The sequence below is a fragment of the Budorcas taxicolor genome, chromosome 5 (assembly GCF_023091745.1).
Source record: "Budorcas taxicolor isolate Tak-1 chromosome 5, Takin1.1, whole genome shotgun sequence".
In the NCBI taxonomy this organism is placed as follows: domain Eukaryota; kingdom Metazoa; phylum Chordata; class Mammalia; order Artiodactyla; family Bovidae; genus Budorcas; species Budorcas taxicolor.
In genome coordinates, this window is record NC_068914.1 from 35,155,873 (window position 1) to 35,182,174 (window position 26,302).

At 39.8% G+C, this 26,302-nt stretch overlaps 1 protein-coding gene across 1 annotated transcript in view; it reads right to left on the reverse strand.

Moving 5' to 3' along the window:
- The window catches only part of RYR2 (ryanodine receptor 2), a 582,989-nt gene that overhangs the window by 239,946 nt on the left and 316,741 nt on the right, over nt 1-26,302 (reverse strand). The window contains exons 30-38 of the mRNA XM_052640524.1: nt 22,781-22,989; nt 21,785-22,137; nt 20,011-20,125; nt 17,560-17,720; nt 15,370-15,529; nt 14,761-14,847; nt 11,156-11,382; nt 8,254-9,058; nt 4,908-5,108 (exon numbers count right to left, since the gene is read on the reverse strand). Coding sequence (XP_052496484.1) covers nt 4,908-5,108; nt 8,254-9,058; nt 11,156-11,382; nt 14,761-14,847; nt 15,370-15,529; nt 17,560-17,720; nt 20,011-20,125; nt 21,785-22,137; nt 22,781-22,989 — 2,318 coding nt within the window. The remainder of the gene's footprint in view (nt 1-4,907; nt 5,109-8,253; nt 9,059-11,155; nt 11,383-14,760; nt 14,848-15,369; nt 15,530-17,559; nt 17,721-20,010; nt 20,126-21,784; nt 22,138-22,780; nt 22,990-26,302) is intronic.

Consider the following 26,302-nt stretch of genomic DNA (forward strand, 5'->3'; position numbering starts at 1 on the left):
ATCCTGTGTATTCTTTACTCTGTTACCCCACTATAGTGACATCTTGCAAAACAGTAGTGCAGAATCACAACCAGGATACTGGCTCTGATACAGTCGAAAGACAGAACAAGTCCATCACTTCAGGAGGCCTCCTGTTAACCCTTTTATAACCACACCCTCTTCACTCTTGCTTGCTCTTCATCCCTAATTCCTATCAACCACTAATCTGTTCTCCATTTCTATTATTGGCATTTCAAGAACATTATACAAACAGAATCATACAGTATGTATACATACTACATACATATATAATACATACATGTATTCCCATATTATCCTTTTGCCATCTGTAGTCTGTAGCGGTATCTCATTTCATTTCTGATTTGGTAATTTGTGTCTTTTTTACTTGCTAATTCCTTTACAATTTTATTATAAAGGTTTCACTAATTTTTTGAAATAACTAGCTTTTGGATTCATTGATTTTTTTAATTGTCCTCTTTGCAGTTTCATTCATTTCTCCTCTGTTCTTTATTACTGCCTTCTTTTTGCTTATTTTGCGCTTATGTTGTTCTTTTTCTAAATTCTTGTGATGGCAGTTTAGATTATTACTTTGAGTCTTTTGCTCTTTTATATGTAGGTATTTAATGCAATAAATTTCCCTCTCACACAGTTTCGGCTGTTTCCACAAAGTTTGATAAGTCATATTATCACTTTCTTTCAGTTCAATGTATTTTTTATTTTTTTCTTGAGACTTGTTCCTTGAACTAAGTGTGTTGTTTAGTTTCCACATGTTCAGAGATTTGCCTGTTATATTTCTGTTACTAATTCTAATTTGATTTATGGTCAAAAGCCGTTCTCTGAAAAAAAAAAAATTCTTCTCCATTTGTTGAGGTTGCTTCATGGCTCAGGCTGTAATCTATCTCTGCAAATGTTTCAGACATTTGAAAATAAAAATGCATTCTATTATTGGGTGGAATGTCCCATAAATATATAAATATAAATTTCTATAGTGATAACACTAGCATTCTTGCTGATCTTCTGTCTATCTTGTCCTTCAAATATTTAGAAAGGGGCGTTAAAGCCTCCAACCTCAATCCTGTATTTGTCTATTTCTCCTTTCAATTCTATGTTGACTTCACGTATTTCGCAGCTCTGCTGTCTACTGCATACACATTTGTCTTCTTGGTGGATTGATCTCTTATTCTTATATAATGTTTCTATCTATGATGAATTTCTTTGCTCTGATATAGTCATCTCACTTTCTTTTAATTTTTTATAACATATATTTTTCATCCTTTTTACTTTCAACATATCATTACATTTTAAGTGAATCTCTCAAAGACAGCATATAGTTAAGCCAAGCTTTTAAAATTCACTGTCAATCTCTCTTACTTTGTGTATTTAAATTATTTATACTCATGAATTTATTGATATGTCTGTCATTTTACTTGTTTTCTGTTTGTTTTCTTTCATTTATTTTTCCAAAGTGCTTTGGGTTCCCTGAACTATTTTTAGGATCCTATTTTGAACTGTCCATGGTATTTTTTAGTGTATCCCTTTGCATAGCTATTTTGGTGGTTACACAGGATATTATATTAATATATACATAATTTATCTCAGTCTACTGGTATTAACACTCTATCAGTTTAAATGAAACACAGAGACTTTATCTTCCTTTATGTCCCTTATTCACCACCACTGAAAATACAATTGCCTTAAATATTTAGTAAGCATACATTTAGAATATATCAGAGTTGCTTTGCCCATCAAGCATAGTTTAGAAGGCTCAAGAGGAGAAAAAAATTGTATTTACCCTTATTTTAACACTTTCTGTAGGGTAAGGGAGTTAGAGAAGGCAAGGTTCAGAAAAAGAACAAGACCAGCACTTTACAGGAACAGATCACCTTTAATGAGGCGAGAAGGGGCAGCAGTCAGATTGGTGAGCTGCTGCACTAACCCAAGAAAAGGGTAAGTATACATAGGCATATATGTGGAAATCTATGTCTTAAGGGGGCCCATTCTTCTCCAAGGTTGTTCAGAGTAGTTATCTCTTAAATGGCTGGGGCAAGGAATTCTGGAGATCAGCCAGAAGCTGGGACTGGCTTGAGAGCTAGGCTTAATCCACCCTAATGTCCATTTTTTCCTTCTGGTGAGAGAGTTTTTGTTTTGCATAACGGTGGAGAGGACCCGGAGGGGAGTTTTAACTCCAGGCTATTCTGAGCCTTGTAACTTTCCTTCATTGTCTGATGTTTTTTCTTCTTTCCTGATTTTTCAGATTTTCTTCTTTTATCATTTCCTTTCTGTTTAAAGGACCTCCTTTAGGTATTCTTTCAGGATAATCCAATTCTGGAAGTTTTCCTCCATTTGAGAAAATCTTGATTTCCCCTCAATTCTGAAGGATATTTTCATTGCATATAGAATTATGGGTGACAGGTCTTTTCTCTCAGCACATGAAAAATGCTGTGCCACTTCCTTCTGTCCTCTGTATTTTCTGATGAGAAACTCATTGTCACTTGACTTGTTTTTCCCTTCCAAGTTTCATTTGTTTCTTGGTGTTATCAAGATTTTTCTCTTTCATGTTCAGAAGTTTGACTACAATATGCTTTGACTTAGATTTGGGGTGTATCCCATTTGGAGTTTACTCAGTTTCTTGAATCTCTATACCTTTGGCCAAATTTGAAATCTTTTCAACCATTATTTTTTCAAGAATGTTTTCATTTCACTCTCTCCTATCCCTCTGGAAATCTAATGCCATAAATGTTAGACCTTTTGCTATATTGGCACTGGTACCCCAGGCTCTATTTTTTCACTGTTATTTTCTATTTTGGGGGCTAAATAACATCTATTCTCTCTTCAGTTCAATAATTTTTTTTTCTTTTTCCCCTCCATTGTGCCTTTTAATCCATCTACTGATGATTTTTAATTCGGACATTGTATTTTTCAGTTGTAGAATTTCCATTTGGTTCTTCATTGTAGCTTCTATTGTTTTTGCTGAAGCTTTTTTATTTTTGTCATCATAGAGTTGGTCTCTATTGATTGCCATTTTTCTTTCAAGTGTTTGCTGGATCTTGGTGTGATGAGTGGTTTTTAACTGAAATCTGAACATTTTTGGTAGTACACTATCAGACTCTGGAGAGGGAAATGGAAACCCACTCCAGTATTCTTGCCTGGAGAATCCCATGGACAGAGGAGCCTAGCAGGCTACAGTCCATGGGGTCACAAGAGTCGGACACGACTTAGCAACTAAACCAGGAGACTTTGTTTCTTATGTAAACTTCTGACTTCTGATACCATTACTGCTAGGTGGCGTACAAGTCCATTTCACCACTTGACCTCCCTGAAGGAAAGAGGAGACCTCATTTCTGCTGGGTGAGGCTGGGAACAGTGGACCTGGACTCACACAACCCTGGCTGGAAAGGGTAAGAGCACCTTGATATGCCTCCCTCTGTGGCCTTATTGACCCTTTGGAAGGGATATACCTCATTACCACTCAACCAGGATAAAGTCTCAGCTCCTCAGGGCCCCAGCTGGAGCACCTGTGTACAACCTGGTGAAAGCAGAAGTCCAAGCTCTCCACTCAGTGTCTGCTGATTTGGGTGGGGGGTGTGGCACAAGGTTTACTGTGGTTTTCAGCTGGAGTAGCATGGCCATTACCTAAAAGTCTTCCTTCTCGCCAGAAAAACAGTTTTTCTGGTTCTTTGGCTAGACAGAGAAGGTACTTGTTGAGGCTTTTCTTGGTGTTTCTGAGTTGTTGGATTCTTTAGCTCCAAGTTTGTCATAGATGAGGCAAAAAAAAAAACAACAAAAAACAACAACAACCCAGGGCACTCACTACCATGTCATTCCTCAGCTCCCAAGTTCCAGAGCCAGTCTTTCCTCTGTCTTTCATAGTCTTCTTATGTTTCCTTTTGTGTAATGTCCAGGGGTACAGTTGTACTTAGAAGGAAGAATAGGCAGAGGTATTCCATCTTTCCAAAAGCAGAAGTTTCCCAATAGTATTTTCACAAATGGAGTAACTCTGGGAGAAGCTGGATTTGTTCTCTGCTCAATAAATGTTATTTACAGCAATAAACACAATTCCATGTCCCTTCCCTCAAAGATTTTACATTCTGATGAGAAAAAGATAAATTCTACAATTACTCCCTAAGTATCTCCATTCAGAGCTATCTTGGATGCAGAGGGAAAGAGCAAGGTAAGATACTGAAGATGAGATCTGTATAAGTTATACCTTTTGACCATTATAGCTACTGGCTGAGCCAAAAAGTTCTTTTGGGTTTTTCTGTATCATCCTATGGAAAAACCCAAATAAACATTTTGACCAACACAATACATTTTGGTAATTTGTCACAGTCAGAGACCCATCCTGAGGCAGATGCCAGAAAGCTCACAGCCCTAGAATCGCTCCTTCCTGATTTAGGCATAGGCTTCTGACTTGGCTGCACTCTAGGGAGACCTGGGTTTGGAGGTGAGCAATCAGAGGAAGACCCACAAAGAGGTGATCAATATTCCTGCAAGACTGGTGGCAGGGACATGGGGTTCTTCTAGGAGACAGAAAATGAAGAGTATTAAGTCTTACAACCTGTCAAGGGTTCCTATTAGCTGGGGTGGTGCTGTACCAGCCAACGAAGACCCCCCTGTGCTTGGATACTTTTCCTACTTGAAGAGCTTCAGAATCTGGCACAGTGGCTTCCTGCAAGGGTCCATAATATGCTTAATACCTTTTAATAAGTCTCTCACTTGTTTAAACTAACCAAGTAAATTCTACTGGTGAGACCTATGAATACTGACACAATGAACTTAGCCAGTGTAAAGAAAAACAGGAGAAAAAAAATACACTTGCAACTTCTGGTAAAATTCTGCAACATGTCAAATACGGATGAACTAAAACCCAAAGTAAGGAAGGAAGACTTTTCCGTTCATTCTTATACCTGTTCTTGAGGCGGGGATCTGAATTCCTTTGTTTTCCTGGCTGTGAGTGCAGCTGACATGTTTAAGGCTTGCATAACTTCATTATATCGGAATCGTTGATTGTCTTGGAGCTTGGCTACAAAGTCATCTGAAAAGGCCACAATGGCTTCTATCCGGTGCCGGACCTGGCAGTCACAGAGGTATTGAAGTAGCAGGCACATCTAAAGAGATGATTAAAAAGACACCAAGTTTAATTTCTGAAATTTTCAATAGTTAATATATATCAAATCAAAATTTGTGACAGACACACTTAGTTGTCAACTCTTCTCCTTTATTAACAGAATCCTGATTTTATGCAGACAGCAGTGTGCTCAGTCCAGGGGATGAAATACAATTTGTCTAAGCTCAAATGGCAAATACCCTTTGATGTTCCTTCGATGAACACTTACTGGCCATCCTCCTCTGCAGCTAGAGGGGCTATAGCAAATGAGGCAGATGAGGAAAAGTTTGCAAGGGGTCTTCTGGGAAAGCGTTTTTACCATTAACAAAAGACTAGAATATCCTATTTTCAAAAACTGGCTAATGGCACTATCACTGATGGAAGAAGGAGGTAACACACTTTAGGATAAAAACCATAAACTGCGGATCACAGAAGGATATTACGGTCTAGGTTCCTGATGACACCATTAAACTACTACATTCATTCTACAACTGTCTACCTCCAGACTCTGAATGTACGTTAACTAAGTGGTTCATTGCTTATTCATTAAATAGTCAGTTGGGTATTTTCTTACCAGAAGCCAAAAGGATTTTTAACTGATACAGTGCATCATAGAAACATGCCTTCCAGAGAATGTTCAGCCCAACTTTTGGGAAGTATTTAAATATACTTTATACCAACTGTGATATAAATGCACAGTGTTAGAGGACTTTAAATCCTCATATTCCGCCATTCTAAATATAGCCATTTCTGTCAATGCTACCTCTAAGCTAGCCCCAGGGCCTAAGCCCCTCTCTCCACCTGCTTTGTCCTACTCCAGTGGAAACACTGTCTTTTCGGCCTTGACCCTGCATGTCAGCCTCCCGACTAGGTAGGCTCTGGACCACCCTCTGTTACTCCCTTATCAATCTTCCTCACAGCAGCTATGTTGAGATTTTTTAGAACAGACTTATTCTGCTAAAATTCTTCAATGGTTTTAATTGAACTTAGAATAAAATTCAAAATTTACCATATGGCTGGCTTTAACAAGGAGCTAGACTCTGTATCAACTGCCCTCTGCCTATCTCACCCTCCCTCCTCAGCTCATCAAGCTGCAGCCACACTGGTCTCTTCTCACCTCAGAGCCTGTATGACAAGCTTCTAAAGCACTCTTCCCCTCCTTCTTCACAAGTGTTGAACTTCTGCTCATCAACCTGACCTCAGCTTAAAAGGCCTCAGAAAGACCTCCTCTCACCTTTCTCACAGTATTCCAGTATTTTCATTCTTCTAGAAATCCATTCTTTCCCTTCCAAGCATTTAATGTGATTAATTATAAGATATTCTAACAGAAATACATAAATAAGTATGTATTTCCCCCAGGGACAGTGATCTTCCTTGAGCCAGCACCTAGTGCCTGGATCAGAGGAAGATGTCAATCAATGCTGACTGAAGAAGGAAGAGCAGAAAAGGGAGTCAAGGATGTAAGCATCAAACTGATATTAATGGAAGCATCTGAACTGAACCAAAGCAGCATTAGGAACAAGTCTTTCGGACGCCTGGATGAGCACAAAGGCAGGTACAGTCTTTGTTTCCTTAGAAACATAGATAGGAAGTCAAATCTTGCCACTTGAGAATAGACACACCTACTGGTGAACAAGTATCCTAAGGCTGGAAGGGTGGAGGTTGGGCAGAAACGGGTACGAAAGCCTTGTGTTTCAGGCATTCCAACAGAATGTCAGTGTAACACTGACACAGAATGCCAGTGAAGCTGCAGAAACAAGGAGAAACACAAGGAAATTGCTAATGAACAAGGAGCAGTGCAATAGGGAAAGACAAATCTGACTCCATATTGGATCCATTTCTTTAACCTTTACACTCCATTGTTCTTGCTACAAGTTAACTGTAAAAGGTGCCAACCCTTTTGGCACCAGGGACCAGTTTTGTGGAAGACAATTTTCCCATGGATAGGGGTAGGGATGGTGGTTTGGGGATGGTTCAAGCACCCATATGAGAATCTAATGTCACCGCTAATCTGGCAAGAGGCAAAGCTCAGGCAGTAATGCAAGTGAGTGATTCAGAGCAGCTGCAAATACAGATGACCTTGCTGGCCTCTCACCTCCAGCTGTGTGACCGAGTTTCTCACAGAGGGTTAGGGATACCAGGCTTACAGTGTACATAATAGCCCATCTTCAGGGTCCTTGCCTCCCATGCCTGAACATTAAGCTAAAATATCTTTGTTTATGCTCACAGGAAACATCCCGACCAGGCCCATCTGTGAAGGGCTGCAGGAAAGAAGAAATTAACATATCCCCTGCCAAATACGGGGCTTCCCTGGTGGTTCAGACAGTAGAGAATCTGTCTGCAAGGCAGGAGATGCAGGTTCTACCCCTGGGTCAGGAAGATCCCCTGGAGAAGGGAAAGGCAACCCACTCCAGTTTTCTTGTCTGGAAAATCCCATGGACCGAGGAGCTTGTCGGGCCACAGTCTATGGTGTCGCAAAAAGTTGGACATGACTGAGTGACTAACACACCCACATGTCTCCTTGCTATAACTTAACACCTTTTTTACTTAACCTCCACATCTCTCCCTATTCGTTCTAAAAAAGAAACTTAACACCCCAACCTGGGCAAGATGGTTCTTTGGAACACAAGTGCACCATCTTCTCTGCCTGTGAACTTTCTGAATACAGTCACTATTCCTCATTCCAACACCTCAACTCCCAATTTACTGGAATGTCATACAGGAAGAAGATGAGCTGGGGCTCTGTAACACTGGCAGGACAAAAGCCCATCTCCTGTGCTCCTTTCAGACAGACACACACATGCACACACACACACCAATATACATACACACATTCAGAGAAACAGTGACATGCTACATCACATGTGTGTATGACAGGTAGACCTGTACTTGACCAAGAACATTTTGCCCTGATAAAAACTTGAAATGTATCTTTTACTAACTATGGTCAATTGACCTGATTAGAAAATTAATGGATTTCATTCCAAATGCCAGAAAATCAGATGGGCATGTTCCCAAGTACAACAAGAAGCTGGTTAAGTTTATGAAGAAATATATTACCCAGAAACACAAATACACACAGAGAAAGAGACCAAGGTCATTGTTAACAGGTTGTGAATTCACTGCCATCTTTTTTCTCAGTTTACCTGCAATTTTACTGGCTCTGGCAGTTTCATTTGGAGCAGGCCCTCCTTGGGCCTCTTACCCCCTTTGTTTTCTTCTTCAGCGGCTCCTTCCAGCTTGGAGTCTTCCACAAAGGGTTCCTTCTCCGCCACCTCGCTCTCCTCCTCGGGGCTGGCGGCTTCCTTGAACACACTAGGCTCAATCAACTGCAAGACGTGTTTCAAGTCCTCGTCGTGGAAGACACCCATGATGAGCAGGGTATAGAACAGCTTGATGAGAGGCACGAAGAGGAACTCAGTGGTGCCCCCAACGGGGTCTCGGGCGTGAAGGCTGCCCTCTTTCACGGCTTCTGTCAGCATCTGTATGGTCTTGGCCTTCAGGATGTCCAGTGGGAACTCCGGGCTATACTGGTAACCCTCGGTATTAATGCTGACAAAACTCGGGGAGGAAAACTGCATCCGCGGCCTGAGGGAGGTGCTGAGGCCGATGCCCGGGAGCCCGTGCTTTTTCTTCTCATCCGGGAAGAGGGTGATGCTCTTTGTCTCCTCGGTCATGGGGACGATGAACTCACTGTTCATCATGAGCCTGGCGGTGGCGTAGGAGCTGAGGTGGATGTCAATCAGCAGGTCGTAGTAGCCGGCGCGCAGCAAGCCGGGCATGTACTTGTTCTCGATGGCGTAGAGCAGCTGCGGCTCGTCCACGTGGCTGCACAAGGCGTGGGCCACCCGGTGGTTCCCGAGCGCGCAGACTGCCGAGTAGAGCCGGAGAGTGTGGTAGTGGAATTTCAGCAGTTCCTCCTGCTCTGTCAGTTCCAGTATGTCCACAGATCTGGAGACGGGAGAAGTCAAGCATGGACATTGAAAACAGTTCTCCGTCAGAGGAGAAGACTGCCTATCTCCTAGATTTCACAAGTTACAGAAACAGACACTTAAATAAGCATGTGTAAGTGTTTATTTAAACATCTACTTGTATTTTCTGCATCCCCTTCCTTTTTATGGCTTTTTTTTTTTTTTTTGGTTGTTGTTGTTTCATTTTTATTTATTTTTTTAGGCTGCACCATCTGGCATGCAGGATCTTAGCTCCGGGACCAGGGATGGATAGATAACCTGTGACCCCTTCACTGCCGCCCCCGCCCCCCCCATGAAGTGGCCCCTTCACTTCACTGGATCACCGAAGAAGTCCCTACAGTGATTTTTTTAAAATTAGTTTTTTATGGTATGTTTGATGACAGCACAGTTTTTTGTTTTTTAAATCAATTCTAGATATTAAAAAAATTTTCTTCCAGATATAATTTTATGTTGAAAATAGTGCTTGGAGCTTTCTTCATGCCCAATCACCCCAAGATTCTGGGCATCACTTTTATTAATAGATATCTGGGTCTCAAGTTGAGCCTGGGGACTCCCCTCCTCTCAGAATTTAAACACTCTTTGGAATATGCGGAATCTCCTTTTCCAGTTTGGCTAACCAGCTTCAAGAAGCCAGAAAACTGCCTTAGGCTGACTTGTCTCTGACTTTAGGATCAGCTATTAGCCTAATAATAGTCACAAGTCAGTCAATTTCACCAGTCAGTAGGTGAAACAGAGAGATAATTCTTTTGACATAATTGCCTACTTATGTGTCCCTCACAGACCCAAACATATCCCAGTGGCACCCTATTTCCACCAGGTATGTGCTGCTCATCAAACAAACACTATACATTTCCACTTAGGAAAGTTTCTATTGGGAATCTTGAGTTTACATCAGATCATTTTGCTCCTGCCATGCATCATCACCTTTCAGGGCAATTACACTTTTAACATATGGCCAGAATATGCCTAAAGTCAAGTCATTCCTTTCAGAAGAGAGTCTATTTTAAAAGCACATAATTTCTTTAGAGGTACTAAGTTTTCAAAACTATTTAAATTACATAGATTGTTCATGGACAACACTATAGCATTAAAGGTAGAAATTTGATACATTCATAATCAAGGAACTACTCATTCATCTCCAAATGTGCCCTTGGTGAGACTGTAATATAATCTCATCAGGACAGGGGCTGTTATACACTTTGCTTATTAGTATTCACCCAGCACCCAGCCTAGCACACAGTAGATAATGAGCAATTATCTGTGTTTCTTTATCATTAGGCTTTGTCACTATCTTCAGATGCCCTGTCATCCTGTCCATACTTATCCACTGTACGTGTCCTTTTCAGGTCCTAGGCATTCTGTCAAAAGCCACTATGACGTGATGCTGCTGACTTATCCCAGACCCCACATTCTGACTCATAATCACCTACCCGTGTACCACCTAGGCTTCCAGGAAACCACATATCTGCTGAGCCCAGCTACTAGTACCTCGCTCTTGGAAATGACTGAGTATGATTAAGTATGTCCTCCCTCAAAGTGTAGTAGAGGATTCCCACATCTCAGCTAGGCTCTTCAGTCTCCCAAGAAGACTGTTACCTCACCCCTCAGCCTAGCTGATGATTAAAATATATAAATCCATTCATTGTAGCAACACAGAGTATCTACACTCTAGGTTCTTACTGAAATCACTTAGAAATGATTTCCCTGGTTCCCTCTCTATTATCTTACAATTCTGTGATACTTTCTTACTCTGCTGCCTTAACTCAGATGGTGGCTGTACCTGTCTGAATTTTTACTTGCTGTTTTCTCATCAGCAAAACAAGAATGAGGAAAGAAATCACAGACTATTAAATCACAGACTATTAAGCCTTTAGCTGTAATAGAATCATTTTCTTTCAGTAAGCAAAGAGTTGAGATACAGACTGAAAATTGGAATGTGCAAAATAATGTCTGCCTTGCCACATGATATTAGCATTTTATAAAGCCCATTTTGTTTCCCCAGCAGCACCCCTGACTCCTGGGCCAGGGTCTAATTTGCTAGGTCCCCATTAGACAGGAAGGGGTGTTTGGGCCTGACCTGTTCTCCTCTGGGATATGAAGTGACATGAACTGCAGAGGCTCCACGCACTGCACCAGCCAGCCCTGGCGTTCACTTATTCGAGAGACATCTACCTTCAAGAACTGGTTGGGCATTCTGCTCCACAGGACATGTGAGAGAAACTGCACATGGAGACGTGGGGGACACTGTGGTACAGGATTTTTGTGCTCACTCTTGAATAATCCCGCTGAGAGAGGCATCACATTCTAGGAAATGGGAAAGCAGAAAAGAATGAATGGATAACACACTCCTTGGGGTCAAAAAAGTGATGACTAGAGTTCCGTGCAGGAAAGAGAGAATGAAAGACACGCTGTGTGTTGAGCAGAGTCAATACAAAAACTAACAAATTGGGTTGAGTTGTTCCTGAAAGGACCAGCAGAGAAAATTTGAGGAGTTTTTCTCCCCCATACTAAGGGATACCCTGAGAGCGCAAGAGCGGCAAGTACAACCATGTATCTGCCCTACGTCTTTACAAAGCCAGGTTCTCAGGACACCTGGCAAGGCTTTAGCTGCTTTCATCCAAAGGTCCTGAAAGATGGGTTGCATTCACTTGGCTTTCTTCCTCTCTCCTTGTCTGTCCTTTGTCACCCGCCTCATTCGTCCTTAAACTACTTACCACCTCACTCATCATCAGGTTTGCCAGGTTTGAGTAACCAACAAAATACCAGAGACAGCTCAACAGATAAAGATGGCTACTAACTAAGAGAAGAGAATTAACCAGGTATGAACCAACCCAGCTTCTTTCTCCACCTTCCTCCACCTCCAATACATACCTTCAGCCATCCCCATTCCTGCACTTTGGTCTCTACTTTGCCAAAGCTTAATGATTCATTTTTGACCATGATACCACCCTGCCTGCCTCTTCCGGACCAATAAAACAATGGACTCATCTTTCTGCATTACCTTTGGTCTCTCCCTCTCCTCTAGAACCTTCTCTACTGCATTATTTACACTTCCTCATCCTCAAGCTACTTTCCTGTTCTCTTCTGCTAAGGGAGAAGAGAAACGAGGCACTTGTATCAGACACCGAGAACATATCAGTGAGCAAAACAAACTTCCTACCCTCATACAGCTTCTATTTTTTGTTAGAGCTATAACACAAACAAAATAAGCAATTAAATAGTTTATTAGGAAAAAAGTCATGGAGCGGAAAAAAGAATGAGGATGAGAGAATCATAATGCAGGACAGCAATAATGCACAGAATTATCAGAATAGGTGTCACTGAGAAGACATTTAAAGACAAATCCAAGGAAGAACCATGTAGATATGTAGAGAAAGAAACTTCTGGGCAAAGGAATCTGTGAATGCAAAGGACCCACGGAGGGAATCTGCCTGGCAAGTCTGAGAAAGAGTCAAAGGACAGTGTGGCTGCAGTGAAGTGAAAGAGGAAAGATTAGGAGAAAATGAAGTCGGAGGGCAACAGGATGTCAGGTGGTTTAGAGCTTGTGAACCTTCATGAGACCTCTGAATTTTTGAGCAGTGAAGTGACATGATCTGATTTTCATTTTAAAATAATGACAGTCACTCAGGTTGTTCTATGATAAACAGATGGGTGATGATGAATTAGAGGCTACTGAAGAAATCCAGATGGGAAATGATGCTGATGGAAAAAGTGTGGTGACTGGTGGTCATGGTGGTCAGCAGGTGGAGGATTTGCTGGGGGATAGAACTGGGATGCAGAATGCAAAGGAGGGAAGCCAAAGATGACTCTAAGGTTTGGGGTCTGAGTTATTAACTGACAGGAGGACTTAGGCAGGTCAGGAGGAGGCGGGTAGTGATGGTTAACAGTCTCGTTTTGGACATATCCATCCAGTATGTGATATCTATAGCGAAAAATGGAAAATGTCAAATAAACCAATATTAGAGTCTGGGTTCTGAGAAACTACCATTTTTCTGTCAAATTTTAACTTTCTTTCAGTTGTCCAAACTTGCTGCCTTTCCTTCATGTTCAAACTTGAATACTATGAATTGAATAATCTTGAACCAAATAACATAGCTTCTTCCATCATTTTATTGAAATTTTTTGAAAGGTCACTAAAGCCCTCCTACTTAACCAAAGTCACAGATTCCTTTAGTCCATATTATATTGACTTTTCTATGGCAGCTGGAATCTCGTTTTACAAAAGCAGAAACTGAGTTCACACAGTTTAAGGAACATGTCCAAGGTAACCAAGCCAGCATGGTAAAGTTGTCTATTAATTTCACTGTGAGGTGTGCCCAGCATCTCAATGTGTACAACTGCAAATTTCAACTAAATTCCTTTTTCCAAATTTCAACAGGCTCTTCTGCTTGTTGTATTAGTATCCATTATCTGGCCCAACTAAAATTATTTAAATTAATCCTTTTGGGATTAACATATACCCAATACTATATGTAAAATAGATAACTAATAATGATGTACTGCATAGCAAGGGAACTGTACCCAATATTTTGTGATAACCTATAAAGAAAGAGAATCTCAAAAAGAATATGTACATGTATAACTGAATCACTGTGATACATTATACACTTGAAACACAACATTGTAAATCAACTATACTTTAATTTTAAAAAAAGAAACATCTCCCCCTCCACAAAAAAAATAAATAAAAACTTCTTCATTTCTCCTTGAGTGCTGAATCCAGTTCATCAACAAACTCTATTAATCCAATTTATTGACAAACTCAATTAATTTCTCCCCTAAAACATCTTCTCATGTATCATTCTCTCTCTATGACTTTCATGAATCTTATCATTCTTCTCCCACATGGATAGAATCAAATTGTGATATCTAATTATTACTGCCTGCTCTCATTTTTATAAGAGCAGATGTTTTCCATATTACTACCAACATGTTTTTCCAAAACAGGTTTGATTTACTCAGTCCCTTCTTTCAAACTTCCAGTGAATTGCCACTGTCTATGAAATACATGTCAACTTCTTAGTGTGGCAGTTAAAGCTGCTTCAACTTGAACTTGGTCTATCTTCCATCCATATTAATCTCTGGCCACATCCCAGAAGCATCCTTTGATACAGTAACACTGAATTCCTTAACCTGCAGCATTTTTCATGCCTTCAATTTTTTATTCTTTTACCTTCTGTATAGAATGTCTTTTCCAAGGAAACATACCTTAAGATCTGCTGTTCAGCTGTTAAAAATCAACCTAAATGTCACCTCCTCTTAGCTGCACCTGATCCACACCATCCTACTTAGCTGTTTTCTCAGTTATATTTCCAGAGTACTCAATACCTGTCACTCTTCTAGCACTTACCAGTATGTAGCACATTTCCAGCCTTTCAATCCCATTCACTAACTCACCTGTGAGTTCAATGATTACTAACTTGTATATAATGTGCCATATTTGTTCTGTGTAAGCCTAGTTTTATTGAATAATTTATTTATGATGGCCAAAGAAAACCCTTTCTAATTAATGATGTTGCCCTAGGGACCAGAATTTTCAAACATAGCAACATTTTTCTTAGAGAGTGATTTATATGATTAATATTAGTACTAATAAAGAGGTGAATTCATTTAAGGAGAAGTAAATGCTATTTCCTAATGGAAAATAACCCAAATATAATAACAGGAATGGGTCTTTCTTACCTTTATTCTTCCCAACTCAAACTGAAAAACATTGGGACTTGTAGCTTGTGCAAAAACTGCAGGAAATAATTTTGTGCTTGGTTCCACCTTAAATAAGCAAATAAATTTCATAATATTAATAAAGGAAGAAACACAAAGAAAATATACTTTCTTCATAACACTTAGAGGACACTTTTACAGAAAAAGACTTCTCCTTCCTCTCATACGGATACTCTCTTTCAATAATTGTTTGGAATATTTCATTTCAGGACTGTGTGAACATTTTTGGAGAAATATACTGCTTACTCTGAAGGACTTGTGGCACGGTTATTATTCAAAGAGAAGTAAAAATATAGAATTAAGTCAATTGTGTCCTCATGTCTTTCTAATTTCTAATTTGCTTTTTTAAAAAATCTTTTTGGCCATACCACATGGCATGTGGGAACCTCGTTTCCCAACCAGAGATCAATCCTGTGCCCCTGTGTTGGCAGCATGGAGTCTCAACCACTGGACCACCATGAAGACCCTACAACTTCTAATTTACTTTTTGGTATTGCAAAATGTGTTTTCCTCTCTAACGAGGATAAAGGTTTCTTCTCTGGAGGCACAAGGTCATCCCTGACCACACACCTGATAATAGGTGCTCAGTTCCTTGCCGTTGGCCGTGAAGGTGAGCAGCCCACTGGCAGCATCCACCACGCAGCCAATCTCCAGGCCATTGTTGTTGCGTCCTTGCCCCGGGCTCAGGCTCTCACCCGCACACACCATGTAGCAATTGCTGCGTTTGATGCTAAATTGCAAAAAGACATATTTATCTTTGTACAAGCAAAGACAGTGTGGAAAGCATGGAAGTCTGGCAGACTAAACCTAAGTTATGCTGTGCAAGCAACAAGCTCATGCTGACATGGGACAGGTGCACAATGGGCCTGATTCTGTGATTCTGAGCACAATTCCACCGACTTCAGTGGACATTCTGAGTCAGGTCTTCCAGTCTCTCAATTTCACACCTAATGAAGACAGGTCAACTGGTAAGAACCAAGGTTAAGAACTGACCTGCACCTTCCCTCCAAAAACTCAAACCAAACTGGACCTTTTTCTGAGGTTCAAAAAAGTTTAAGTATGTAATAATCATCCAAATTGGTAATTTTCTTTCTCACAGTTTTTATTTTAAACCACTTGTTCTGAGATAAGAAGCATCCATTTCCAGACACTATAGAGTCCTAGGCCAATTCTACATGAGCCGTCAATGACTCAACAGATTAAACTTTGGCTAAAATTAAGCCCTTGGATAATTCCTGGTGATCTGTTATGAGAGATAGACTTAAGCTGGGATGTGCACCAGATCCATGATGTTAACAATAAACCCCACCTGAGATTCAAGCTCACCAAAACCTTTATCAGAGATGGTAGCAAACTTAAATTCTTTGAGTTTTACTTTGTTTTCTTTCTCTGCCACTACACAGTGCATGTGTGAATGAGGCTAGAAGAAAGGCCAAATACAGACAAGGAGTAAGAAAAGAGTAAACAGGCCGAGATAAAGTCAGCTTCTGAATAATCAAAAGTTGGCTGTGTTTCTATGCCCTTTTTACATAAGTTTCAACAACCTTCCTTAGCCTGTATTTCCTACACCAAAATCATCAATCAGATAACAAGGGTCCCCAACCACTGGGATCTAAGGCCTGGTGATCTGAGGTGGATCTGATGCAATAATAATAGAAATAAAATGCACAAGTAAACGTTATGTGTTTGAATCATTCCCAAACCATGCCCTACCCCTGGCCCGCGGTAAAATTATCTTCCATGAAACTGGTCCTTAAGTGCCAAAAAGGTCTGGGGAGTGCTGATGTTATCACATCCCTATTCTGAGTTATCTCCTTTCATTGTCCCCATCTATGAAAATCAATATATATCCATCAGAATATGCCTGGAAAAAAGTAGTTTGGGCCCCCCTACTGATGTACAGTACTCTTCATTGGAGGATTTTTTGCTAAGTCCTCTGTCTCCAGTGCTAAGTTCACTGCAGTTCAAGTGTTACCACCTGAAGGCAGGAGAGGGAGCTTCCGGTCACCAAAAATAATGACACAGGTAGAAAAGAGAAGTAATATTCTAGGGGAAGAGAGGCTCTTCCTATGAGAGCCATCACAGCAGATCAGAGAGGATGCATGGGCACAAAGGGCAGACGCAACTGGCCAGGTCTTCTCTTGTCTTATTCTGCAAGGAAGACGGCCTTCTTCACTTTTTTGAAGGTTTGGTTTGAGTTTCGTTTGTTTTACAAATGAGAAAGGATGGCACAGAAAGTGTAACTGACTTACCCAAAGCCACACAGCAAGTCAAGGGCAAAGCTGAGGAAAGAATCCACTGTTCCTCAGTTGGAGTTCAAATGTGTCCATCTGGTCTAATCCGCTAGCCCACACTGTCTTCACGTTTTTCTCCCCACCACCTAACCAGTTCCCAAGATACAGACCAGACTACAGGCTAAATGCCTCACATTCACCTGTCTCTTAATTCCTGGAATGAAGGCTAAGTAACGGCAACCCAAGTCATTAGTCACGTGCAATGCCGCCTGCAGGAACATATGATTAGTGCCCCCAAAAGACGCAATGCTCTTACTTTATATGATTTTGCACTTGTAATATACTCAGCTTCCTTACTGGCTTGTTTGAATAACAAAAAGGATACTGACATTAATGGTTTGGTTATGTTGTTCCTATAAGTAGAATATTATTTTAGGTATAAAAATCCAAGCAAAAACGATGCCTAGGTTTATCAACATTTTTATTAGATATCATTTATGTAACAAAAAATGGAGGAAAAACCAACCTTTCGTGCACCTTTCCTTTTTCATCTCCCAGAGTCACGGTCACTGTACGAACTCTGTCCAAGTCAAAGCCTGTATCATACTGATGGAAATCGGATGTGATCCAGCCCACCCAGACATTGGCAGGTTCTTGTCCAGGAAAGATTCTCACTGAGTAATAGTACTGTCGAGATAGCAACACCAAGTATTGGCAAAGCAAAAAGAAACAAAATTTTGACTTTCAATGCCTTTAACTTGCCTAAGAAGATATGTCTTTATTTAAAATCATTTGACCTATTTACAGCAACATCCATGCAACTAAAGATTATCATACTAAGTGAAATAAATCAGAAAGAAAAAGAAAAATACTTTATGATGTCACTTATATGTGGAATCTAAAATATGACACAAATGAGCCTACCCATGAAACAAAAACAGAAACTCAGACACAGAGAACAGACTGGGGCTTACCATGGGGAAGGGGTTGGGAGAGGGATGAGCTGGGAGGTTGAGGTTAACAGACAGAAGCTTTAATACACAGAATGCATAAAAAACAAGGTCCTACGGTATAGCACAGGAAATTATATTATCTTACAATAACCTGTAATGGAAAGGAATCTGAAAAATACAATATATATATGTATAACTGGATCACTTTGCTGTACATCTGAAATTAATACAACATTATAAATCAACTATACTTCAACAAAAAATAAAATAATAGTATATTCAATTAGGCTATAACAACAGCAACAAAACTCAAAGCTTAAAGCAGTAAAAGGAAAAATAACTTGGTAAAAAGAAAAAGCAATAAAAACAACAACAAAAAAAATATAGGCACAAAGGACTGATGTGGCAAAATAAGAAAAGTCTTGAAACAGAGATCCGAAATTATTTCAGAAATAATGGGAAAAAAGAGAAAAGACTATCTTGAGCAAAGATGATCTGGACCTTTTTATTAAAAATACTTTCAAGTATGAATGTATGGTGATATATATGTATGTGTATATACATATATGTATGTATGTGTGTGTGTGTGTGTGTGTGTGTATATATATATATATAATGTTTACATAATAAAATCATCAGTCCATTAGGCAGGTAAGCTTTGAATTCTTCAAGCTTATTCAAGAACATTAATCTATTCTAGAGTTTTCATACCTGTTTTAGACTTGTTTCATATTGTTTTATACCCTAAATATGCTTTCCCTTAGCTATCACTAACATAAGATGCTTAAAATCATCCCTTAAAATCACTTTGAAATAGTTCAGATCTAATATGTGAAAGTCAAGTTCAAACACGGGGAACTTTACAAGGGACACAGCTACATATTTTTTTTCCATTTGGAGTTTTATGAGGAGTGTTTTAAAATTTTTAAATGGCAGACAGCACAACTTGATGTCTAACGAAGTATGATAAATGGTCTTATAGATACATCACTGAGATGAAGGAAACTACACAAGGTGCTTGGAAAACTTAGGTGGCAAATTAAAATGTTGCCAAGAAAGAAGATAGCAAAACCAGGACTGAGGGTGCCCTTAGGTGCTATTTTTCCTCAGGCAGCTTGCATAATATAGGGCATCCAGTCCCATCATTCAGGCAAATAGAAAGGGAAAAGGTGGAAACGGTGGAAGATTGTATTTTCTTGGTCTCCAAAATCACTGCAGACGGGGACTGCAGCCATGAAATTAAAAGATGCTTGCTCCTTGGAAGGAAAGCTTTGACCAACTTAGACAGCATATTAAAAAGCAGAGACATCACTTTGCTAACAGAGTTCCATATAGTCACGGTTATGGTTTTTCCAGTAGTCATGTACAGATGTGAGAGCCGGACCATAAGTTCAATTATGACTGAACTTTGGCGGAGCATCAGAGAACTGATGCCTTCGATTGTGATGTGGGGGAAGACTCTGAGAGTCCCTTGGACTGCAAGGAGATCAAACCAGTCAATCATAAAGGTACTCAGCTCTGAATATTCATTGGAAGGACTGGTGGTGAAGCTGAAGCTCCAATACTTTGGCCACCTGATGTGAAGAGCCGCCTCAGTGGATAAGACCATGATGCTGGGAGAGATTGAAGGTAAAAGGAGAAGAGGGTGGATGAGATGGTTAGAAAGTATCCCCAACACAATGGAGATGAGTCTGAGCAAACTCAGGGAGACAGTGAAGGACGGGGAAACCTGATGTGCTGCAGTCCATGGGGTCACAAAGAGTCGGACAGAACTTAGTGACTAAACAACAACAATCACCTCAGAAAATACATGTCTTTCAACTTTTTGGTCCCTAAAATATAAGTGAATAATTATTCTAAAAATACACTTGCAAAATAGTGGGCTACCCTGGTGGCTCAGATGGTAAAGAATCAGCCTACGATGCAGGAGACCAGAGTTCGATCTGAATCAAAGTTAACTGTTTGAAATGCAAAGCGTGATCACTGGGAAACAGAAACAAATGACGAAAGTGGGAACCTCATACCGTGGACGTTTGCATCAAGTAATCATAGTCATCCCTCTCATCTGCAAGGACATCTTCAGTGAGTCTTGCAGAATGGCTGGTGCTATAATCTGGCTTTGTTCTTCGAAGCAAAAACCTGAAATATATTAGAGGATTAGGAATAAGCAACTTTAAAATGTGCTGCCTATCTCAAACATAAACACATAATTAACTTAGTAGACTGGTTGTCAAACAGTATGATTAACCACCAAGAGGGCATCAGACAATATCTGGAGATATTTGGGGTTGTAACAACTGGTGGAGTGTGCCACTGGCATCTAGTGGTGGAGGCCAGGGATACTGCTAACCACCCATCAATGCACAAGGCAGACTCTTACCAAAAAAAATTATATGACCCAGAGCACTGGCAATAGTGCTGAGGTAGAGAAATTTGCATTTATTGTTAAGAAAGGATGCTAAAACCATTTGCCTTCTTCTCCATTAAAAAATACTATTTAAAATAAAATACTAAAAATGCTATTTAGAATATAAAGATAGAATACTTCAACCAATGCTGTAAGTGGAAACATCTTAAAAATTAACTCTTGGGAGAAAGTACTTACAAATCATAAATCTGAAGATAGATTAGTATCTAGAATATATAAAGAACTCCTACAAATCAGTAACAAAAAAGCAAATCACCCAATCAAACAAAAAGAAAAAATGGCCGAGAAGTTGAATAGACATTTCTCTAAACGTGATATACAAATGACCGATAAGCATATAAAAAGGTGTTCCACATCACTAATCATCAGGGACATGGAAATGAAATCCACAATGAGATATCACTGCACACCGTTTAGGATGGCTACTAGCAAAAAAACCCAGAAAGTACCAATGGTTGACAAGGATATGGAGAAACTGAGACCCTTGTGCAGTGGTGATGGAATTGTATAATGGTACGACTACTACGGAGTACAATAATTATTTTTCCTCAAGAATGTAAATACAGAACCACTAGGCATCCCACTTTTGAGTACATATCCAAAGGAACTGAAAGTAGGGTCATGAAAAGCTATTTGCACATCCATGTTCATAACAGCATAAATCACAAGAGCCAAGAGATGGAATCACTCTAAATGGCCATCAGTGGATGAATGCATAAACAAAATGTGGTGCATATACACACACTGGAATATTGTTCAGCCTTAAAAAGGAGGTGAATTCTGACAAATGCTGCAACACATATGACCCTTGAGGACAATATGCTACATAAGTCAGTCACAGAAAGACAGATACTGTATGACTTCATTTACATGAGGTATCTAAAGCAGCCAAATTCATAGAAACAAAAAGTGGAGATGAGCAGGGGTTGGCATAGGTTGGAAAGGGAACGCTGTTACATGGGTGTAGAGTTTCAGTTTTGCAAACTGAAAATGTTCCAGAGATCTGTTTCACAACAATGCGAATACACTTAGCACTACTGAACTATACACTTAGCACTACTGAACTATACACTTAAAAATGGTTACGATGGCAAATTTTAGTTTTGCCACAATAAGAAACAATCATAGGAAAAGTAACTCTTGAGATAGATTGTTAGTGCTAACAAATCAGAGGGCAAACAGGCTGCTTTATTCTTCTGTGGAATCCTTGGTCCATAAAGAAGGAAGAAGAGTTAGAACAAATTGATTTTGGATATCCCTTACCCTCTACCGCCCTCTCCTGTGACCCCACATAATAACTACATATTTAAAATCATTTAAAAAATTAAAATTACAAAAACTTTAAAAATCATTTTGCATATATCAATGACCTCTGTTTCAGACGAGAGGGTTTTTCCTGAGCATAATCTTTGTGGTTATTAAACTCTGGTTTTGTAGCTTCTTTGTCTTTGTCTCCTCGATCTGGCACCAGATGGCCGTGAGCTGTCTTCATGAGAACCTCAAAGTCTGAATCCACATCATAATCCTCCAGATCATTCTTGGGCCCAAAGAGGCTGGTGCCAGGGATCCCTCCAGCTGCAGTCTTGGAGAAGACCTCTGCACACTCGATGGGCATGCTCAGACGATAAAACATGATATCCGTGCTGCTGTTCTGAGAGCCAAAGGACTTCTGAGTGACTTTTAAACATGGGGAACTGTCTATGGTGCCATCTATTCTGGTCACCTAGCAAATGAAGAAGCAATCATTCAAATGCTCAGCACTATTGACTTCTGATTCCAAAACCCCTTTAAAGGTGCATCACACTTTTAAAACCCCAGACATGGCCCACTTGTGGCTTAATTTTATAAATGAGATCATTAAACACAGGGATGGCTATGTAAGGATATGCTCACAGTTCTGCTTCTAACTCAGGAGACAATCTGGGAAATTCACGTTACAACTGTATATACACAGATTGAGCCTGCCACTGCCGATATATATATATATTAAAAAAAAGAATTACATACAGTTGACCCTGAACAATGAAGGTTTGAACTGCTTGGATCTACTAAGACGTGGATATTTTCAAGGGGAAACACTACCATGGGTATTATATAATCCATGGTTGGTTGAATCCGTAGAAGCAGAGGGACAACTATAAATTATATGCAAATTAACCACAAAGTTGTTCCAGGCTCAACCATAGTTAATCAGTCTAATCAGCCTCTCACACAGTACCTAAAACCAGAGGGTAATTCTATCCTTAGATTCCCCTATAATGGAACACATTAGAACCATCATTTTAAGTAAGTGACAGTAATTGTCTAAGTAGGAACTTCCCCTCCTGGTTTTGGCCAATGGTCCAAGTTTTAAAGAAAAAGCAAACCTCAATATGTTCATGGTTTGATGGAACTTGAAGAAATTGAGGAAGCCTCTTGCTCAGCCACATGGTAATATCCCTATTTGTGTTAACGGCAAATGGCTCATAGCCCTCTTGTAAGCCACAGATGGTGAAATATTTCAAGGTGCTGACATCCTTTCCAAAGTTCAGCCTGCCCACTTGAGCCACTCCCAGGCTACACACAGGTATGAATCCTAGGAAGAAAAAATACATATCAAAAATTTTAGGATCATTCACATAAAATCCTTTCAGTATGGAATTACCAAAAGTATCGCTCCAGAACTCTTAGCCCAAGGCAAAAACAACAGTGGAGTAAAGAAACCACGGACACTAAGTCGTTTTTTTTCTTTCAGTTGGAGGTTAATTACTTTATAATATTGTGGTGGTTTTTGCCATACATTTCACATGAATCAGCCACGGGTGTACATGTGTTACCTATCCTGACTCTCCTCCCACCTCCCTCCCCATCCCATCCCTCAAGGTTATCCCAGTGAACCAGTCCTGAGCGCCCTGTCGAGCGCCCTGTCTCATGCATCAAACCTGGACTGGCAATCTATTTCACATATGATAAGATACATGTTTCAATGCTATTCTCTCAAATCATCCCATCCTCACCTTCTCCCACAGAGTCCAAAAGTCTGTTCTTTACATCTGTGTCTCTTTTGCTGTCTCGCACATAGGGTCTTAAATGTGATGATCAGAAGACCAGTATCTGCCCTTGGCATTGTAATTCAGTAAATGTGGGATCTAGGTAAGTGCCTTCTTTCACTTTAAACTTCTGTAAAATGAGATAACGGCTAAGCATCCCCCAAGTCCTCCAGGGATCGTAGTGAGCAAAGTCCCCACCCCACAGTCTCCTAGTTCTGAGGTGCAGGTGACTCTTTTGCACAGGGAATGTGAGAAAGAAGAGCCAAATTGTGCTGCTACAGAGTCTGAAATGTGTAAACACAAAACACAACTAATAGATTTCTTTACATGTAATGCAAAGAAAAAAAAAAGGTTGGAGACAACATTTTTAAAGGTTTTCATTCACTGATAGCTGCTTTTGATCTTTGAATAGAATTTTGTCTGTTTTCCTTCCTAGAGTTTCCTAGATCTAAGCATCGAAAATATACATATAGATAAAAATTTTGAAGCAGTTGCTAAAATCCTGCTGAAACTCATCCATCTGTCCCTTTCCCTTCAATATCACTGTCAGTATAGCTTAAGAAGGGTAATGCACAATTAACATAAATAAGATATGAAATCAAAAAGTAAGTTAGAAGTTAACAAGAAACTAAATCAAAAGCAACAGCAATGAGAAATGAAGAAACAAACATTTTAATGTGTGGCAGGGTTAATCTTTTGACTATTAAAGAAAGAAAGGAAACCACATTAATTATGTTAATTTTTAAAATTCTTTAGAATTAACTGCCTGGTAAGGGGATGAGATGATGTATTTCAGCAGATGCAGCATTTATGTACTTTTAAAAACCTCAGATATGCGGATGACACCACCCTTATGGCAGAAGGCGAAGAAGAACTAAAGAGCCCCTTCATGAAAGTGAAAGAGCAGAGTGAAGAAGTTGGCTTAAAGATCAACATTCAGAAAACGAAGATCATGGCATCCGGTCCCATCAGTTCATGGCAAGTAGATGGGGAAACAGTGGCTGACTTTATTTTGGGGGGCTCCAAAATCACTGCAGATGGTGACTGCAGCCATGAAATTGAAAGATTTTTACTCCTTGGAAGGAAAGTTATGACCAACCTAGACAGCATATTAAAAAGCAGAGACATTACTTTGCCAACAAAGGTCCATCTAGTCAAGGCTATATGTATGTAAACAAGGCTATAGTTTTTCCAGTAGTCATGTATGGATGTGAGAGTTGGACATAAAGAAAGCTGAGCAGTGAAGAATTGATGCTTTTGAACTGTGGTGATGGGGAAGACTCTTGAGAGTCCCTTGCACTGCAAGGAGATCCAACCAGTCCATCCTAAAGGAGATCAGTCCTGGGTGTTCATTGGAAGGACTGATGTTGAAGCTGAAACTCCAATACTTTGGCCACCTGATGCGAAGAGCTAACTCATTGGAAAAGACCCTGATGCTGGGGAAGATTGAGGGCAGGAGAAGAAGAGGATGACAGAGAATGAGATGGTTGGATGGTATCACCGACTCAATGGACATAGGTTTGGATGGACTCTGAGAGTTGGTGATGGACAGGGAGGCCTGGCGTACTGCAGTCCATGGGGTCGCGACGATTTCTAGACACGACTCAGAGACTAAACTGAACTGAATTTCTTTCTGCTATACTTTACATGAAATTTCAAACAGCCAGCACAATAAACAAGGTCAGTATTGGGATACAGACTACAAATCAGACACTCTAACTTGTAGATCAAAGCAGCAGAGGATCCTATGAACAAAATACCAAATTCCTACCATTAAGATGTCCACTCCTTTCCTTGTTGAAATTAGTGGCAGTGAAAGCATTGTATTGGGCTTCCCAGGTTGCTTAGTAGTAAAGAATCTTCCTGCCAATGCAGGAGATGCAAGTTTGATCCCTGGGTCAGAAAGATCCCCTGGAGGAGGAAATGGCAACCCACTCCAGTATTCTTGTCTGGAGAACCCCACGGACAGAGCAGCCTGGCAGGCTACAGTCCAAAGGGTCACAAAGAGTTGGACATGACTGAGCAAGCACAAAAGCAATGTATAACTCTCCAAACAGCACAAGACGATAGAAATAACATCTGATAATTCATAAGGATTTCACCCAGTGTGTATCATCAGTATATACTTAAATAAATGGTTGTATCACGGTGCTACCAACCAGGAAGCATGAACACATCCAGCTGGGTTCAAGGAAGTGCGAATGATGAGTTTCTAGTTAAAACTAAAAAAGACACAGCTGTGTCTGTAGCTGTGCCAGTTCTTGATGATGTAGTCAAGGAAATATGTGTCCCCAGAAGAGTCAAAAAAAAAAAAAAAGAATTGAATAAATACAATAGATCTGAGAGAGGTTAAACTACATGGGCACAAACTGGCAAACCTAACTAGGGAATATCAAGATAGAAATATCTCCTCTGATGCTTAACATTTCTTTCTTTCTAATCACTTTATGTGTAGATGGAGTTACTACCCTACAAGTGAAGTTACTGAATACCTAAAAATATCTGTATAGATATTGGGTATTTATTAATATCTGAACTTTTCTGTATGTCTGATATGTATGTAAACATTTGTATGCCTGATGTTTTCATCTAAAAAATCAAGTACTTATTGCTGTGTCCAAAGATTTATGTCCTAGACTGTTCACTATATTTAGAATCCTAGAATAGTTTGGACAATAAGTATGTTTTTTTCTTTTCCTTAAGATGGTATACTACTTAACTTTTGAAAATCTGTTTTACAAAGGTTCATCAATATTTAGGAAATAGTCATAGTAAATATTACTTCAATAAAGAAAGAGGTAACACATGGCTTTCTTTTAAAGATGCAAAAACACAATAAGGTTTTTTTAATCAAAAAAG